Source organism: Phasianus colchicus, chromosome 15 (assembly GCF_987193195.1).
Source record: "Phasianus colchicus chromosome 15, bPhaCol1.hap1.1, whole genome shotgun sequence".
Lineage (NCBI taxonomy): Eukaryota > Metazoa > Chordata > Aves > Galliformes > Phasianidae > Phasianus > Phasianus colchicus.
The window spans coordinates 9,916,163-9,934,196 of record NC_143450.1 but is presented as its reverse complement, the minus strand read 5'-3'; the positions used below and the strand labels follow the sequence as shown (position 1 = coordinate 9,934,196).

At 42.0% G+C, this 18,034-nt stretch overlaps 1 protein-coding gene across 4 annotated transcripts in view; it reads right to left on the bottom strand.

Moving 5' to 3' along the window:
• Positions 1 to 13,297, bottom strand: part of CPEB4 (cytoplasmic polyadenylation element binding protein 4) — a 36,593-nt gene extending 23,296 nt beyond the window's left edge. Inside the window, exons 1-2 of one of the 4 annotated variants that reach the window (XM_090150596.1) lie at positions 10,354 to 13,297; positions 1,294 to 1,375 (exon numbers count right to left, since the gene is read on the bottom strand). In XM_090150596.1, the coding sequence (XP_090006722.1) occupies positions 1,294 to 1,375; positions 10,354 to 11,475 (1,204 nt within the window). In that variant the 5' untranslated portion in view covers positions 11,476 to 13,297. The remainder of the gene's footprint in view (positions 1 to 1,293; positions 1,376 to 10,353) is intronic. The other 3 variants (XM_031598108.2, XM_090150597.1, XM_090150598.1) reach the window with 3 other exon arrangements.
• Positions 13,298 to 18,034: the final 4,737 nt, after the last annotated feature.

Here is an 18,034-nt window from a genome sequence, read left to right as displayed (position 1 = left end):
AGCAAATCCCAGGTGCTGCTGTCAAGAAAGAGCACCCTATTCTTGGTTCAGTACACAATGCTGGGGCATATGATGCTGCCATTTAACAGACTGCATACTAAACAAACAAAAGCTGTTACTATCTGTAATTAATGAAAGCCTGCTCCCACCACATAAGGTGGGAAATTATTTTTATTTTCTGTGAATCTATTTGTTCTTAGTTTATATCCACACCAGCTCCCGTTGTCATTTCAATAGGAAAGTGTATTTCTTGGTGTTTCTCATCATGCTGGCACAGAACTGAGGGTGTGCAAGCTGCATTTCAGACTATGGAGAATGCAAGAAACAAGCTACTGCCAATTAATCAAAGGTTGCTCGTCTGAGAAAGAATCACCACTAGAACAAGTCATATTTCATTAACACCACAAGCCTTGATATCTAAAGAAACTTACTTTTAGAAACCACAAGTCTAGCTTTGTTTCTTAGTGGTCTCATGACTGGTTACAAAACTGAACTCTTGGATAATGAGCATAAATAAGAGATTGCCTACTTTCACTTACATGATTAGCCCTCAAACTGACACAGATTACTCATTGTACAGAATAAGAAACTACACTTCTGAATCCGTCCCATAAGCAGTTCCTAATCAGGCTTCAATCAAGTATGTAGACAATGTTTTGAGTACTTCATCAGTTGTAATTTCAAAGAAAGATTATGTTTGCCAAAAATAAAAACATAAGAATAGTTAAGTCCAAACTCACATTGGTTCAACCTGCCCCCTTCCCTTTTCTCAATGTAAAAAAATTCTGCAATGAAGGTGACAAAAATAAAGAGAAAAGTAGAAAGGTAAAGAGCTTCTTAAAATAAAATAAAAAGTCAGGAATACTCTATTCTCCCAGTGACATACCTAAAACTCATTCTTCCTCAAGACTGAAAGAGCTATGACTTCAAGCCGGAAAATACTATAGAGCTGATAGCTATGTTTCACCAATCTGCTTAAGATTTGTAAGCTGATCATTTCTACAGGCTGCACACATCATATCTATTAGAAACAACACTGGCAACTTACACAAAAGACTGGCTTACGTTTGTGTTTCGCATTGTTTTATGCAGACAAAACACACTCCAGCATCCAGTGCTGCAGTAGCTTCATCAAGGGACAGCCGAAACAGCAGGCCTACCCGAGCTGACCCACATGCACCAGGGTGCACAACAGAACTTTACTTTTTCCTAACCAAAACTGCAGTTTCTTATCCTAAGCAAGCACATCTTCCCAATTATTTACTGCAGGAAGCGGACTCCTTCTAAATTTACCTTTCAGTGAATCATTTTCGGCTCTCATTATGTCAATCAGTGAATTCTCCAGTGAATGCATGTCAAAAGTCCGCGTGCGATCCTGCAAGCAAATACAAAGATAGTTTAGGCAACATAGTGTTAAAAAAAAAAAGCCACCTGTAACAAAAAATCTGTTTTATTCTACGGCACTACAGCACATGCTTATACACCGCTACAGTCAGTCTAATACAGAGAACAATGTATCAGAATATGAATACAGAGAATACGAATCTGATATATAATAACCAATCATTTGTTTAAGAACTCCAATATTTAGTTTGTGTTCCTTGCTATACAGATAAACTATGTTAAAAATAATTTGAGTCCACAGTCAGGAAGTAAAGATCAGCTCCCAGGAGACAGAATGGCAAAGAGAAGTCATAAAACAGGTATTGCAGCCTGAACTAAAGAAAATTTGAATTCACAGAATGACACACAGAATTCCTCTCACCTAAATTACTACCCTGATGAACAGCCTAATTCTGCATAATCAGTGCTGATTCTGCACAATTATAAAGCATTTCACACAGGTAGCAGCGCTGCAGCAGTCTGGTTTGCTAGGTGACAAGTTAGCTCTATTTTTAAAGTCCCCAAAATCACAAGTTCAATATTCCAAGCATTACTAAAATTGAAAACATGAAAACAGAAAACATGAGGCAAGGTGTCTCGTGCACCTTACCATTTCATTATATCAACCCAACTGAAGTATACTTCCCAAATATTTCTCCTTCATATCAACCAAAGCCACCACTTAACACAGATATGCCTCAGACTTCCCCAGCTAAAACAACAAATTCCACATCTTGCAAATCCAGTGCTATACTAACATAAGACAACACAAAATATCCTGGCACTGCATTATTTTCATTTTCAAATTCGGGTTAGCCAAACTTTGAAATGTTTACAGTATGATAAAAGGTCACTAATGGAAGCAAAAAATCTCCTTCCCAAATAATTTACCTCTCCATTACCCATTTTACATATAAATCAATCTCACATTTAGTTTTTCTGAGTCTAATAGCTCTAACGTCAGTTCTAAAGGTTTTATTTCATCCATGTTTTAAGGGATTCATCTCTGAACAGAGATCAAGCATGGAAGGTATCCGTTCCAATAAGAAGGTAATTCAACGCACACTGGGTCTGATCTGCTTCTCTACAACTACTGCTATTACTGCAATGAAAATATATTTTTTCTCCCTAAGTCCAGTTGCAAAGCAACTGCCTAAATGAGTGAATTCAAAAGGGAATTGCACCTCTGGTGCAGGACAGAGTGCCACAATGTTCCCTACCTCCCGTAACGAAGTGCTAAAGCAGTTATTGACAGCGCTGCAAGAGCCATTCTTTCTATCAGACAATAATCAGTCATCTTGGACTCGAAACACTTAATACTATGTTAAGAGCAGGAATCCATTAGCTCTTAGAGTCCTGATCCATTTCCAAGGAAGTTATATTCCGACTGCTAAAAAAAAATCCTGTTTTCCTACTAGATTTTCTTCATTTTTCACTTCCTCAGAACAGTCGATCACCGATGCAGAACTGGTGAAGTATTTCCACTCTATTGCACTGCATTTCAAATAGCATTAGAGAGATCAGAGTTAGGAACCATTTGTTGTATTAGCCTAGCCCCAAATCAATTTTGCTATGAAAAGCATAATGCCCTCTCTCTCCACACTATTTACTTCCTTGCTGATCGATGTACCTTAGAGGAAGCATCGCAGGCATTTGGATTCTTTAGTTTCACACTTCCAGCTGGTTTCTTCCTTTGGTAGAATAAAATTACTTAAGAGGATTGAGTAAAAGTTTCTGGGTCTGCATCCTGAACCCACTGAAATCCAACTGCTCAGGGTGGGTACTGGAAGAGAGTTTCTACATTTCCAGCAGTGCTCCTAAAGTGACAAAAACAGCCTAAGCTACAGATGGGAGCACTGTCTGAAAACTCTGTATGGTACAGATGGTGCTCATTTTTCTATTCCAGCTTTTGTACTGCACTGTGTCTCTGTGTACGGGATGAACCTCTGCTCCAAGCCAATAACAGTTCTACAACTCTTACCTCACAGAGAGCAGAACCTCAGTAGTTTCAAGTCCATTAAATTTGTGGCACTTAACATTTCAGTTGGCTGAGACGAAGGGAAAACCAAAGTTGAGCAACTTCTCATGTGCTGCACTAAGAAAGCCTCTTGTCTCTAACCTGTTACGTTGGATTGAGCTGCAGTAACAGAGGGACCTGATGCAATGGGTCAGTACTGCTCAATCTGAGAACAGAGAGTTTGAGCAATAAGAACCAGTACAAGTGCTACATGGTGTTTGGCTGTACTCCTGAAGGGAGACCTCTTTGAATATCGTAGTATGAACTCTGCCACTCCATCATTCTATCAGGAACAGATATTACATTTGAATTATTTGCACAATTTGCATATATAGTTTATCCAATATATCAGGAAACTCAAACTGAAGACAGGTTAGTGGTAGTAGCCTTATTGCCAAATAAATGTGTGACTATGCATTTAATTCTGAAACATCAAAAAGTTGTCACAATTGAGATATTGATCATAGACTGGAAATGAAGCATGGGAAATAGCAACTCTAACTACAAGCTGTAAAGCACTTAAGTCACACTGTAGTCAGTAGGGAAAAGTGAAGTTTTCTTAAGAAGCTTCATGTAACAAGAATTAATAACAACACAGTGGTGCTTTTAATGGACCGATTCACAAAGTCACAGTGCTTTCCATGGAGCTGGACTGCTTACTGTATTCTGATTTACTTATTTATATACAGGGAACGACTACTCTGGAATCAGAGAATATACACTTCACTGACAAAGGAAGTTAACTACAACCTGGTATTAGTTACATAGATTGATCAAAAGAACTTGGCTTTATACAGGTGTAGTGCATCTAAAATTCTGTTTTCTCAGAGGGCTCAAAGGGCATGTGTTTACCCCCTGGGAAATCAGAGAAGTAGAATGACCAGATCAAACACAAGACCATGAAAAAAAGAAACAAAACCACAACCTGAAGTCTTAATATATGACTGTACTTTAAATATCATCCAACATTTGCAAAGATATTCATTAAACATCATTTTGAGAAAGTGGCATTGTTTTCACAAAATGCAGATGAGGTGACAGCTAGCAGTCGGGCTGGGAGCTACTGGGACTATCAGCATTCAACGGCAGCAAACACAACAGTTTTGAACTAAATCCTGGCCAATTATATCTACAGAAAAATAAAAAGGATCCTACTTCTTCTACTGTCTAGAAAGCATCCGTGAGTAGTAGAGTGCTCATACTAACAGTCTCATTGCTAAAGCACAGGCAGCAGAACCCAGCACTTCCAACTCACGACTTCACTGCGGGATCACACAGGACAAAGTACTCTGTGACTACAGTGGTTTCTCCATTATTTTACTCCTATTCCATTCTTATTTTTCCAAGCCCAAAGACATTTCATTCAAAAAAATAAAAATAACAAATGACAGTGGTACCAAGCATATACAAATGGATAGGATATGCTCCCACACAAAAGAAATTAAATGTGAATATTTGATGCACAAGAAGATCATGCTTGGCACTCACAAATCCCATACCTAATCCCCCTCACACATCAGAAAAATGTAAGTCTAATTTTAATAGTAAAGTGCAGACCCATTACAATTAATCTGCACCACAGTACTCTGATCTCCTGAGCAATTCAGGCTGAAAAAGGTGAAAGCTTCCATTCAGCACTTCCCAGGATGAGCCTGCCAATGCTAAGACCCCTAAGTGTCCAACAGGTAAAGCACAGCAAGTTATGAGCTCCTGCTGATAGCCAAGGCTGTACCTGATTTTATAAATCACAATTTCTCTGAAGACTGAGGAATCAATAACAGTGCAAAACCTGGCACTGAGTTAAGCAATTTATTGAAGGTGACTTAGCAGGATTTATGAAGTAGGCGCAGCCATAAAGCTGAGGCTTCATTTTATTTAAAGCTTTGTGAAACCAGAATACTTGCAGAAATTAGAAAACTTATAACTACATTTGCAACCCTCATTATAGCACAGGAAGCTTAAAACTTTCTGAAACCTCGAACCTATTTCCCACAATTAAAAAGCCTGATGTCTGGGGCAAAGTAAGATGTGTGGGGTGAGGTAAATTGTAAGTACTCATACAGGTTCCACATTTCTCTATTAATTGCAAAGCAAATTTGGACTTGATTATACTCCTGGATAGGCTTCTCCTCCTTCCCAGCACCCTGCAAATGCTGTATTCCAGCTCCCCATCCAGAAGGCAGCGAATTACAGGCTTTGAATAAACAGGTTTTTCCTGAAAGGATGTTGCTGTGCGCTGCCCTGCTCATCCTTTATAGCTTCACCAGGGAACCATAAGAAAATGCTGAAGAAGTGATGCCAAGGAGGAGCATTTTGAGGAGGAAGCACTTCTGGTTTTGTCAAACCCTATTTAACCATTAAAAATCACAGACCCTCATAAAAACTTCAGTAACATGTCTGACTCTATGTTAGCCACATATTAAGTTTTTTAATGTGCCTTCTATAAAATATATTCCACAATATCTTGTGTTCTCAGCCTTTGTGCCGGGCTGCTAAGTACGCAATTCATTTTCAAAGCACAACGCTTAATAAGAGCACTCCTTTTAATCTTTGGAAAATACAAACATAATTCAAATAGCTTCTATCAAAAGCTCCTTTAAAAAGAAACCCTGAGGTCAAAAACGCACAGGAGGGCCAAAGCCGAGGTATTAACGTCAGTAGTAAGTTTATAAAACAAGAACAGCGTTAACTTCCACAGTGCTTAACTTGTGCACGTCGTACCACATTAGAGAGCTTCTAATTCCACAAACCAATAGCTGTGGGGAACAGCACACAAAACACTAATTACTACCCAGCTGATGGTCTCATTGAAAAATGGGGGAACTGACATTTAAAAATTCAACTTTGAATATTTATCCTATTTTAAAATGATAGATTGAAATCTCTCAGAATCGTTGCTGCCGCTACAAGGGAGAATAAAATCTGACAAAGCTCTGCAAAAGCTGCAGCCTCATTCCATGCAACCAGCCATCGTGATTTATGGAAAGGCCCCTCGACTACAAAGAGCAAATATGAAAGAGGCATGGTAAAGAAATTTACTTGCAAAGTTTCTTCAAGAAGAAAGATTGGCAAATGTATTCAAGAGGTTTGTTTGTTTTTTGTTTTTTTTTTTTTAATTCCAAATTCCTGGGCATTTGTTTTAATGCACTTCTTAAATCAACCCATTTCTATGGGCAAACAAACCATGACGTATAGCTCAGAATTAAAACACAGTCTGTAATCACGTATGTGTTTTCTCAAACATTCCATATCAGCCTGAAGGAAGAGAAAGTCCCTCTGGCACAGCCCCTCGATGGATTTGGAAGGGGTTATGTACCTGGAAACCAGCCACTTTAGAAGAAAGGAAAAAACAGTTTTGAACAAGTGGATATGATGAAGTGCTCTCCAGCATAAAATTCTTTGAAATGAGCAGTTATTGTCAAGCTCAATTCCGGGAAGAAACACAGATTATTCTAAATTATTTTGTATGGAAAGTTGAACGCTATTGCTTAACTTGCCTTCAAAGACCAATTTAAAAAACATCCCCGCACACTGGAAGATGAGATCTGGAAACCTGGAAGCGCCTATCAAAGCAAGATTTATGCATTGCATAACAGGCAGGATGTTCCACTCTCATGAGGAAGTGCAAGCACACAGCAAAAGGAAAGCCAAAACAATCCTGAGGGCGATGCTGCAGCAAAATGCAATTACTGAACATTCAGTTTGTGAGAGCTGTGAGGAGGGAAATAGAAGGAATAATTTTAAAAATCAGTACTTTGTTAAGATGCAACAGTCACAGTCAAAGACATTTTCATGTATTAATTCCCAGGGAAAACTGCTGTGCCCAAAAACACGCAACTATTTTTTATTATTCAGGAACCTTTTTTTCATTTGGACACCATTTCCTTTTCAAATGAACACACAAAGAACAATGGCTTTTCTCTTTTCAAAAGATCTTTGAAGGGGGAAGGCTGCCCAGCGGTTAAAGCACAATATCAAAACTTAATTTCATTAACACATTTGGTAGTAGTCTTCTCTGACCTCGCCTCAAGTTCCATCTCTGCAACACGAGGTTCCTACAGATGTGTCACTTCTGAAATGTGACGAGACAGAATTCCAAATAAAGAATACAGACAACAAACACCACAGTGGTTTATAGTAACTCTCAAATACCAAGAAAGCTACCACCAAATTGTAAGATTATCAAGCAGATCAACATGGGATTTTCCTTCTATCTGCGCTGTTTGGAATGCCTATTTCAACACAGAAGTCAGACCTTTTTCAAGTGAGCAGCAGTTCACATTGGTGGCTTTTGGGGACATTATGCCATGGCATCCTCTCCAAATTGGAAATTAGCACTTATGCTTGGCTACCCTAAGATTTGCATCTAAACATAGACCTCTGTGCCTCCCTGAGCTTTGGAGAAAAGACAACCTTTGGAAAAAACAAGAGGTCCCCAAGTATCTGCAACTGCTGGTTTACAGCTTGCTTTCTAAAGAAACTCATTTTCACTAGGCTGCAGCAACGCTTGTTAATGATTTAAGCAGCAAAACATAAATATTGAATGAAAGGGTTAGTTGTATCAAATTACCCCATTATGTTGCTGCAGCAAAGACAGCTTTCAATTATTTTCTAAATAGGAATCCAAGAAGATTCCAGTAACAAAATAGCCTTGACCAGTACATTATTGCATCATTGAGGATAGTTCGCATCAATGTATGTATGCATGAACACAAATATACAATAAGCAAAACTCCTTAGTTCTGCTTTGAGTCAGGCACACAATCAGAATAATCCAGAAAAAAAAAAAAAAAAGACAAAGGTCAAATTTTACATCATTTGTTTCCAGTGATTCAAAAATTTAAAAGAGCACAAAGTGACCAAAGGAGCTGAAGATTTTGCACACACAAAAAAAGTTGTAAGTGGTGAGGTGCTGGAACAGGCTGCCCAGAGACACTGTGGATGCCCCATCCCTGGAGGTGTTCAAGGCTAGATTGGATGGGGCCCTGGGCAACCTGGTCTAGTATTAAATGTGAAGGTTGGTGGCACTGTGCATGGCAGGGGGGTTGGAGACTCATGATCCTTGAGGTCCTTTCCAACCCTGCCATTGTGTGATTCTGTGAAGATGGCTTCAGAATTAATCACCATCTTTCTAGCTCTGCAGTGATGAAGTCCTGCTCTGCTGCCCTGCCCTTTTCTTCACAGAAGCAATTGTAACAGACTGGAAAGCACTTCACTCCAACACTTTTCCTTTTCTTGGCATGAAGAAGCGTCAGACTTGGTCTTGACGTGTACAGCTTCATTTCAGCATTCATGTAAACAGATACCAACAGGACACACAAAAATTATTTCTTTACTGTGATCAAAATAAGCGTGTTGGATATTTTATGTTGGAACACAACCCAAAAGTCAAGGTTGACTTTGTCACTTTGCTGAAATTTCCTTGATGTCAAAACAAGCACGCTTCTATTGGTGCTCAGACATTTGGGCCTTACACGCAGCAGCAAGGACACGCTTGATCTCATTCTGTCACTCTGTGCATCAGCTACGTGTCAGGGTAAAGAATGAATTAAACTGTGAGCCAAGTCGTGCTGCAGCGAGGCTGAAAAAAGACCGACTCCAGCTGTGTCCCTTTTTCTAATGGCTTCAGTGTATAAACTCAGTTTGCTAGACACAGGTTCATTATATGAATTACAAATCCTGATATTAACATCAAGTGCTACTATGCATTCTAAATTTACATGGACTGTACCTGATACTGAACTAGCCAGCCCTGCAGCAGAAAGAAAGATCTCTAATGGAAAGTTATTGCCAGCAGCTGCTTGGCTGTCTGAAGGCTGCATAGGCTGGCCCTGCAAGCCAAACAGAAACTGAACAGCTCACTAAGGAGAACTGAATGCTGCTATGTCTGAATCCACAGTGTCATTATTACACATATTTATACCTCTCAGGTGGTTTAGAACATGAGATATATTGCTTCTTATCTAAAATCTTTCAAATTATTTTAAAGTAGGTCACCCTGCTTCTTACAGCACGGCTAACAACAGTGCAATCATTTCAAAATTCTCACTTTTGCCCTCATTGAAGGCCTTTAAAAGCAATCCACTTCACGTTAAAGAACTCATAGTCTTCGGAAATCACTTAAAAGGACTTCACAAAAGGTGGACACACACACACAAAAAAAACCACAACAAGCTTTCATGAGTGGTCAGATGAAGAGCTTTAGATTTTACTGCAGGCTAGACTCAGCATTATACAGCTCATTTCAAACTCATAAAAAGTCAGCCTAGAAGGAGCAGCTGAAGTGTCACACAACTGGTCTGCTGTCAGGATGAGACCATCTGAAAACATAGGAGACCACCACCTGACCTCATCCAAACCTATTTTGGGTAATGAGTTAATGGCCTGTAACTAAAATTTGCTGCCATTGCTGAGGAAAGCAAAATGTGTTGATCATCATCACGTTAACATATTATTTCCCCAAAAACATCACAAAAATTATACTGAACTACGAGCCCATGAGATTCTCTAAAGCAAAATACAAACACTTAATACTTTTCTCAGATGTAATATGTTTTCAGATATTGCAGAAGGCCCAAGATCTCTCACACTTCATCAGGCAGCACTGTTTTCCTCACTCCTCTTAGTGGATATACGTGCTGCTTACATGTAGATTTGTTCATCAGTTACTTGTTAACAGAAGTATTAAGCTGATGGAAACTGGCTAATTGGAGATGTATGGTGGGAAATAGATATTTATACGATCACCACTACTAAAAAAACAAACACCATGATTCACAGCTCAGCGTAATTCACACTGTGGCATTTCAAGTTAGCTGTGTGGCTTTTTTTAGCTGCAAACACAGAAGTAACACAATCACCGTGTTTTATTCAAACCCCCATTCCACCCTCTCTACAGTATTTTAATGCAGTCATGTGTTATTTTCCTTATGGGTATAATAGAACATACTCACCTGAAAAGGAAAAATATTGTCAGCTCTATTCAAGCTGTCTTCCATCCACGATTTTGGAGCAAAGGCTGAGCTGGGTCGAGCATATTTCTGCAACTGGATATGATTACTAGCAAAATTCTTCTTTAAGGGCGAGATGGAGTTCAGGGGTGTTATCCCTCCGTTCAGTCCCCGGCGGTGGTCTCGACCTTGGGACCCACCCCACCCACCATATCCACCGCCACCAGGGCTCCACGAAGATGGTGTAGGCGATGGACTTTGGTAGCTGCTCCATGGAGAAGGTGGCTTGTTTAGATTATTAGCCAAATGAGGCAACTGATTAAAAGCAGCATTTCTATGCGTAAATGGTGGTGGGTGAGGACTTGCAGGAGACCTCCTCTGTTGTTGATGCTGATTGTGATGATGCTGAAAATGCGGGTGATGAGGGTGGTGTTGAGAGAGGGGTCCAATTTGAGGGGAAAAGCTACCACCAAAGCCAGGGCTGACGTGATGTGGAAAATTCTGAAACAGCAGAGCACCATTGTTAGCTGAGGCAGCAGGGACCCCTCCCTGGTGAAAAAAACTTGCGTCTTCATTGATTATCGTAGAAGAAGAAGGAGCTATTGCCGCAGACCAGTTACTGAAACCAGTCAGAGAAGATGCGGTGGATGTCAAGGGCTGTGTCGAAGTACCGAGCCCCGAAGCCTCTTGATAATCAAATCCTGTTAACACCGGCGATTCTATTCTTATTTTCTCCTTTCCACTGCCGTTCTCCGAAGAATTATCGCCCTGATTTTCTTCAGTTTTAGCTTTCTCGGGTTCAGAGAGCATGCCTGCTTCCTGACTTTGACTGGGGGAAAGTTGCTGTTTTTCTAGGGACTCTTGCTTTTCCTGTTGCTGAGTTTTAGATTTTTCTGACCCCAGAATCTCATCCTGAATATTATGGGCAGCTGGAGCAGGAAAGAGCCAAGCTGACCCAGCACTACTGCCATTGGCAGCTGTGTTATTATTTATAAAAGCAGCAGGGCTGGGGGTTGCATTTTGATGATGGTGTGGAGGCTGCAGATGTGGATGAAATCTGACTGGAAAAGCTGACTTATTTCCAGTGTTGTTTTGCACTAACACTCCAAACCCGTAATCCCCCATTTATTATACTTAGGGTTTGAATCTTCCCTGTTAGAACAAGTTGATGTTTAGTGTTTACCTCCTCCTCTTCTAAGGAGAGATTAGCAAGTAGCCTGTTTTTAGCAAGATATTCCAGTTTCTCCCTCCACGCAAATTTATCTCAGATTTGGATCATAGATTTTTTTTTTTTTTTTTTTTTTTTTTGCAAAAGATAGATCTCTTCAACTATTTAAATGCGTAAATTGGTGTCCGCTTCCTCCCTTCAGCCAGAGAAAGGGAAAAATAAATCTTTGGTTCACAAAATAAGAGGTTTCCTTTCTTTCCTAAAGGAAATGCACAGCAATGACAGAAAAAGCTTCTGGGGAATAAGGATAAAGAGATTCTAACTATCCTGTTTTCTTCCTCCTCAGCAGCCTTGACTTGCCCATAAATGAGTTAAGAGCAAAAAAAAAATATACAATGACGTCTGGTCCCCCGACCCCTTGGCAGCAAAAAAATAGATTTAAATCTGGAATAATTTAATACATCTCTATAATCTAATATATATTTGTGTCCTGCTCAGAAAGAGTCTTTGCTGTGGATAAGAGAAAAAAATTTACCTCAGGATTTCAGCATTCAGAGGGGTGAAGAGGGGGGGGTGAGTTGCAGAGGAGGCTTTTTACTGTGCTGCTGGGTTTAACCTATTCTGTGTAGAAATAATATACAGTGTGTGTGTGTGTGTGTGTGTGTGTGTGTGTCGTTTAAAGGGGTAAGATCTTATCTCAGGAAATTAGTATTCTGTGTGTGCTGGGTGGGGAGTGAGTGGAGCGGGAGAAGGGTGGATTATCGATGCTGCTCCTTTTGGGCTGGGTTTCTGAGATCGCCAGACTCACTTCTTATTCGCGATCCGATATCTCCGTGTCCTTCAGACGAGCCCTGGCTGCCCGGAGAGGATTTTCATCTCAGAAATCAGCATTCAGCGTTCGGGAAGAGGGAAGGGAGGGGACAGCGAGCTGCGCAGGAGGAAAGGGAAGGAGGTTTTCTCGCCCTCTGTGCTGCCGGAGGGTGTTCGCGGTGCCGGGCTCGCTCCTTCCACCCAGATCCGTGGGCTCCCTCCGGGCCGGCTCTTCTCCTCGCGGCCGGCAGCAGCGGGCGGTGCTGCGCTCCCAGGCCCGGCTGCGGGTGCCCCGCGGTGTCCCCCCACCCCGCGAGAGTCCGTCTGTCTGTCGGGAAAGGCGGGAGGGGTTGTTTTCTGTTTCTCTCTTTTTTTTTTTTTTTTTTTTTTTTTTTTTACCTCAGGAGAGGAGCAGCCTCCGGCAGGGAGGGGAAGGTGCAGGCGGCGGGGGGCCGGGCTCCTCTCTCCCCCATGGAAGGCGTTTAACCGGTTCTCCCAAATCGCCCGGAGATGACGGGACGGGGGCCCGGCAGACTAACCGGGGCGCGGGGTCCGACGGCGGTTCCTCGGCGCAGTCCTTCCCGTGCTGCGCGTCCTCTCGGCTCCAGGCGGGCTGCCTTCCCCGTCATGTACAGCGGCCGGGCGGGAGGTGGGGGCTCCGCGGGAGACAGCGCCGGGAGAGGGGGCAGGGCTGCGCGGCACCGGGAGAAGCTGCGGTAGCCGGCGAGCCCGGCCGCGACGAGTCCTCCGCGCGGAGCCTCCGCCGCCTCGTTTCGCCTCTATTTTTTTTTCTCTTTTTTTTTTCCTGTTTTCCCCTTTCTCCTTTCCTTCCCCTCCCTCCCCCCCCCAGCGGCCGCAGCTTCCTGCCTCGGTGCCGCAGCCGGTGCCTCCCTCCTCCCCACCCGGCCGCTGCCGAGCCCCGTCTCCTCAGCACCGAGCCGCCGCACGAAATGACAACCAGCTGGAGGAGGCAGCGCGGCACTTCCGGTTCGGCGCCGGGCGCGCCCCCGCCCCACCCCCGGGCCCGGCTCCCCGGGCACAAGCCACGCCCCCCCTCCGCCCGCCGCCATTTTTGGTAAGGGCAGGCACCACTCCCGGCTGCGGCGGCCACCTTTGTTTTGGGCACGTCGCCCGCAGCTTGGTGGCCGTCATAGGTGAGGGCAAAAGGTCAGGCGGATGCCGGAGGGGCGACCATCTTGGAGCGGGGCGGCCATCTTTGTGCAGGGCAGGGTGTCCTCCCCGAGGCAGAGCCGTGACAGGCCGGGCACCCCGTTCTGAAATCCACTGATGGCATTTCGTCCTGTAATATCACGTCTAATATCTAAGAATTAAATAATATCTGAAACGCTGCTCGTTTTTAGCACCCAACGGCTGAGGATCTCAAGTGAACCTTTCCTTACTGTGCCCTGTCCCAGGCCTTGGCCTCCCGTCATCGTGCTGGAGGAAGGGGCAGTCAGTAATGCAACATAACAGCGCTCAGAGAGCTGCTGCTGTAGAGCAGATATTACAGTACCTGGCTTACGGTGGCTGTTTGAGTTCTTGAAATGTGGAAATCAGTTACGAAGAAAAGTTGTGCTAAAAATACTCTGAGAGAAAAAAACAAAAACAAAAAAAAGGTCCTTTTCAGGCCATTCTGTGAATCTGTAGATATTAGGAGGAAGGTTTTCACACAGCGGGTGGTGAGGCACTGGAACAGGTTGCCCAAGGAGGTTGTGGATGCCCCATCCCTGGAAGCATTAAGGCCAGGCTGGATGTGGCTCTGGGCAGCCTGGTCTGCTGGTTGGCGACCTGCACATAGCAGGGGGTTGGAACTGGATGAGCATTGTGGTCCTTTTCAACCCAGGTCATTCTGTGATTCTGTTGTCATTCTAAAATTCTTCTTTGAAACTTTAATTTGTATATTTTAAAGGATTTCCCAAATAAATGGTGGTTTGAAAGAGACAACAAATTAGTGATATATACAGATTGAAGCTAATAAATGTACAATAAATAGGAGTTCATAGAATCATAGAATATTCCAAATTGGAAGGGACCCATGTCCCTGGGATCACTGTTGGATCACTGAGTCCAACTCCTGGTTCTCCACAGCACCACCCAAAAATTAGACCATACATCTGAGAGTGTTGTCCAGATGCTTTTGACCTCTGGCAAGCTCATTACCATGAGCACTGCCCTGAGGATCTTGTTCCAGTGCCTGACCACCTACTGGTGAAGAACGTTTTCCTGATATGCCTGAATCTATCCTGTCACAGCTTCATGCCATCCCTTTGGGTTCTATCACTGTTCACCAGAGAGAGGAGATTATCACCTGCCCTTCTGCTTCCCTGTGAGGAAGCCATAGGCCGCCATGAGGTCTCCCCTCAGTTTCCTCTTCTCCAGGCTGAACAAACTAAGGGACCTCTGCCATTCCACATATATGTTTTCCCCTCTAGATCCTTCACCATGTTTGTAGTCCTTCTCTGGCATTCTCCAATAGTTATCCTTGAACAACTTTATATCAAATTTAGGTAGCTTTTAAATATTTACTGCTCTCACTGAAGGCAGATGCCTTTCAGCTGGACTACAACACTACATCAGAACAAAGCAAGAAGACGACCTGTCAAGGAAAGGCAGGCAAAGAGAAGGGAGGCATGGGGCTGGAAGTAAAGCCACGTGCTCCTTTGTCACAGCCCTCATCTGTGGGCTGAGTCATAGATCACAAAATCATCTAAGTTGGAAAAGACTTTCAATCCCATCCAGTACAACCATCAACCTGACCTATTGAGTCCCATCATAAAATCATGTCCCTTAGTGCCATGTCCAACATATTTCTTAAATACCTGCTGGGATGAGGACTCTACCACTTCCATAATCAGCCCACCTCAATGCTAGAAAAATGTTACAGCAGGCTATGCAGCCTGGAATATCAATGCAGCATCATAAAATCATAGAATCCTTACAGTTGGAACGGACTTTTAATATACCTGTGGTATTTATTAAATATTCAGTGATCATTAGTTCAACTACCTTAGCAAATGTGATAATGGGCTTGGTTGTCCCTGCCTGCCAGGAGCATACAGTGAAATTCCAGTTTTCCTTTGATTGTGGTTACCAGAGGAGTAACACCATGCATTGCACATCTGATTGACTTTCTGTGTATACAGTTATGTGGTTGATGGGCACAGCTGTTCATCCAAAACTGACACAGGCCTGCTTTCTTTAAAATTAATTATTGCACAGGTATGGGGCTTATCCAAGGACATACATCAAAATTCTGGTCTACTACATATCACTGCTGTAAAATAGTTCATTTCTAGAGATGGATGTCCTTTTTGCACATCTACAAATTAAAATTTGCTGATAAAAATGTAGTTCAAAATTAAATGACAAAAATAGTCAAGTTAAAAAGGATAAATTTAGATATTATCAGTGGAAAGATCAACAGAGAATAGAAACAGTCCTGAAAATTTTTCAGTCGGTAGTGAGGTGTTCACTACTACTTCTTCCAAGACTCTCTCCCACCTGCACAGTCCCCATTTGTGAGTTTGGATTGTACAGACATTTTTGCCAAACCCAGTATCTCTCAAGCATTTTATTAAATTATTTTTTTTTCTTTGTAGTCATGTATACATTACCTCCATGTGTGAAAATGTATTTGTTTACATTTCATGAAAACATCGTTTGTGAACATGTAATTACAGGGTTTTAATTTCCCCTTTTGTTTACTGCTTGCAATGTATGTGAGCCCATTTGATATTAAGCACTATTTTCTTCTGTACCTTTCTAGTCATACTGTTATTGTTATTATCATCATCATTGTCGGATTCAGACTTCACAAGCACTTCTGTCAAAAAGCTATGAACCTTGCTCTGGCAGTATATTGCTATTGCATGAATAGTTTGGGGAAGACTGAGTAGACAGCCCCACTTTAATTTCAGGCACACCCTTGCAATGCAGTGGGATGTATATCAGCTTGAGTGATATGAAAAGAACTTCCAAAATTGGACTTTGAACACTTTGCTTGACAAATGAGGCTTGCTGAAACCATGGGAGGCTTCTTAACAGCCGATATTCTGATGGTATCAGCTGCCCAGTAGGATTTGTGTCATTTTATTCAACCTCTTTGACAAAAGAAATGCCTGAGCAAAATACAGGGATTGCAGACACTATGTGTAGTTGCAAAGAAGAACAAATCTCTAAAGAAAATGAGCAGTGTCTATAAATAAGTGTATTTAACAACCTGCGAGGAAGTTGGCACTTTGATGACTTGATGATGTAAAGAGAATCTCAAATAATGCATCTGAGTTTTTTGTTTTTTTTTATGCATAAAAAACAAAAGAACTTCTTTGAATTGCCACAGAAGTTTTGCAGACGCCAATCATCAAGTCAGCTATGTGATTAGCTTACAAATTTGTCAAACATTTAAAAACTCTTTATTACTAACAGCAATAGAATTTCATTTGCCGCCTTCTTTTAGTGGAGAGAATCTTACTTTCCCTGCTGCCTAGTTGTGAAACCAAGCTCGTTTCCATGGAGTGGCTGAGATATTATTGCTGTTTTCGTTACAGGCACACCAAGAAGGTGACAAGCATTTCTAAAAACTGTCCTATTGCCCTAATTCAACATATAGCTAACAGGTTAAGCAGGTGTTTTTGTTGTGTTTTTTTTTCTAATCACAAAGCTCTCATTTTGCAGTCAGATTAGTCCTTTATCACTTAGCTTATCATAGAATCACAGTCATGTAGGTTGGAAAAAACCTTCAAGATAATCAAGTGCAACCTTCTACCTGACCTACAGTCCCATCAATAAATTCCATCACTTTCCCGAGCAGCTTGTCCCAATGCTTGACTACCTTACTCAGGAAGAAGTTGTTCCTGAAATCCAATCTAAACCTCCTGGCATAGCTTGGAAACATTTCATCATGTCCTAATTTTTGCCACCTGAGAGAAGAGACCAACACCTCTTCACAGCAGCCTCCTCTCAGGCTGTTGTAGTCAACAATAAGGTCTCCTCCCCTCTGCCTTCTCTTCTCAAAGCAAATTCCTGTTCCCTCAGCTGCTCCTCATAAGTCTTATTTTCTAGTCACATTATAGTAAGGTATAGTGCCACTTAAAACATAAGATCAACACAATAATAATTACAAACAAAACATCTTGGACATCTAAATAATATGAATTGAAACAAATCGGGAATTTAATCCTAAATTTCTCTTTACCTGAACAATTAAAATGATGTTTTCAAATGTGTTTTCAATAAAAAGGAAGGGAAAGCTTTCCCAGTGGCATTTGCTCATGTACAGGTGAGATTCAGTGTCCAGATTTGCTGCCGCATCCACTAAGAAGGTCCCTGCAGCTTGGCCATGGGGTATCTAACACCTTTCACCTCAGAGGCCCTTCCAGCCAAATTATACTTGGAGTACCTTTAGTCATTATGGTGACTCACACTAATCACTAACAGGACCTAATGGATTCATTTCTGGGAGCAACGCAACTCTTCTGGTGATCTTACAGGAGAGGATTCCCTGCCACCATGGCAGATGCCTGCCAGTGGCACTGGCATGCCAAAGCCCTTGGAAAACTCTTCAATGGGAGACAACATCACAAATGGAAACATACAGCTCCGTGCTGAGGACTTGGTTTCCTTGCCTGCTTTTGTTCTGATAATAGCACATCACCTGATAAACGCTCTGTTATGATTTAGGTCACAGAAAAACTGGGGAAAGCAGAT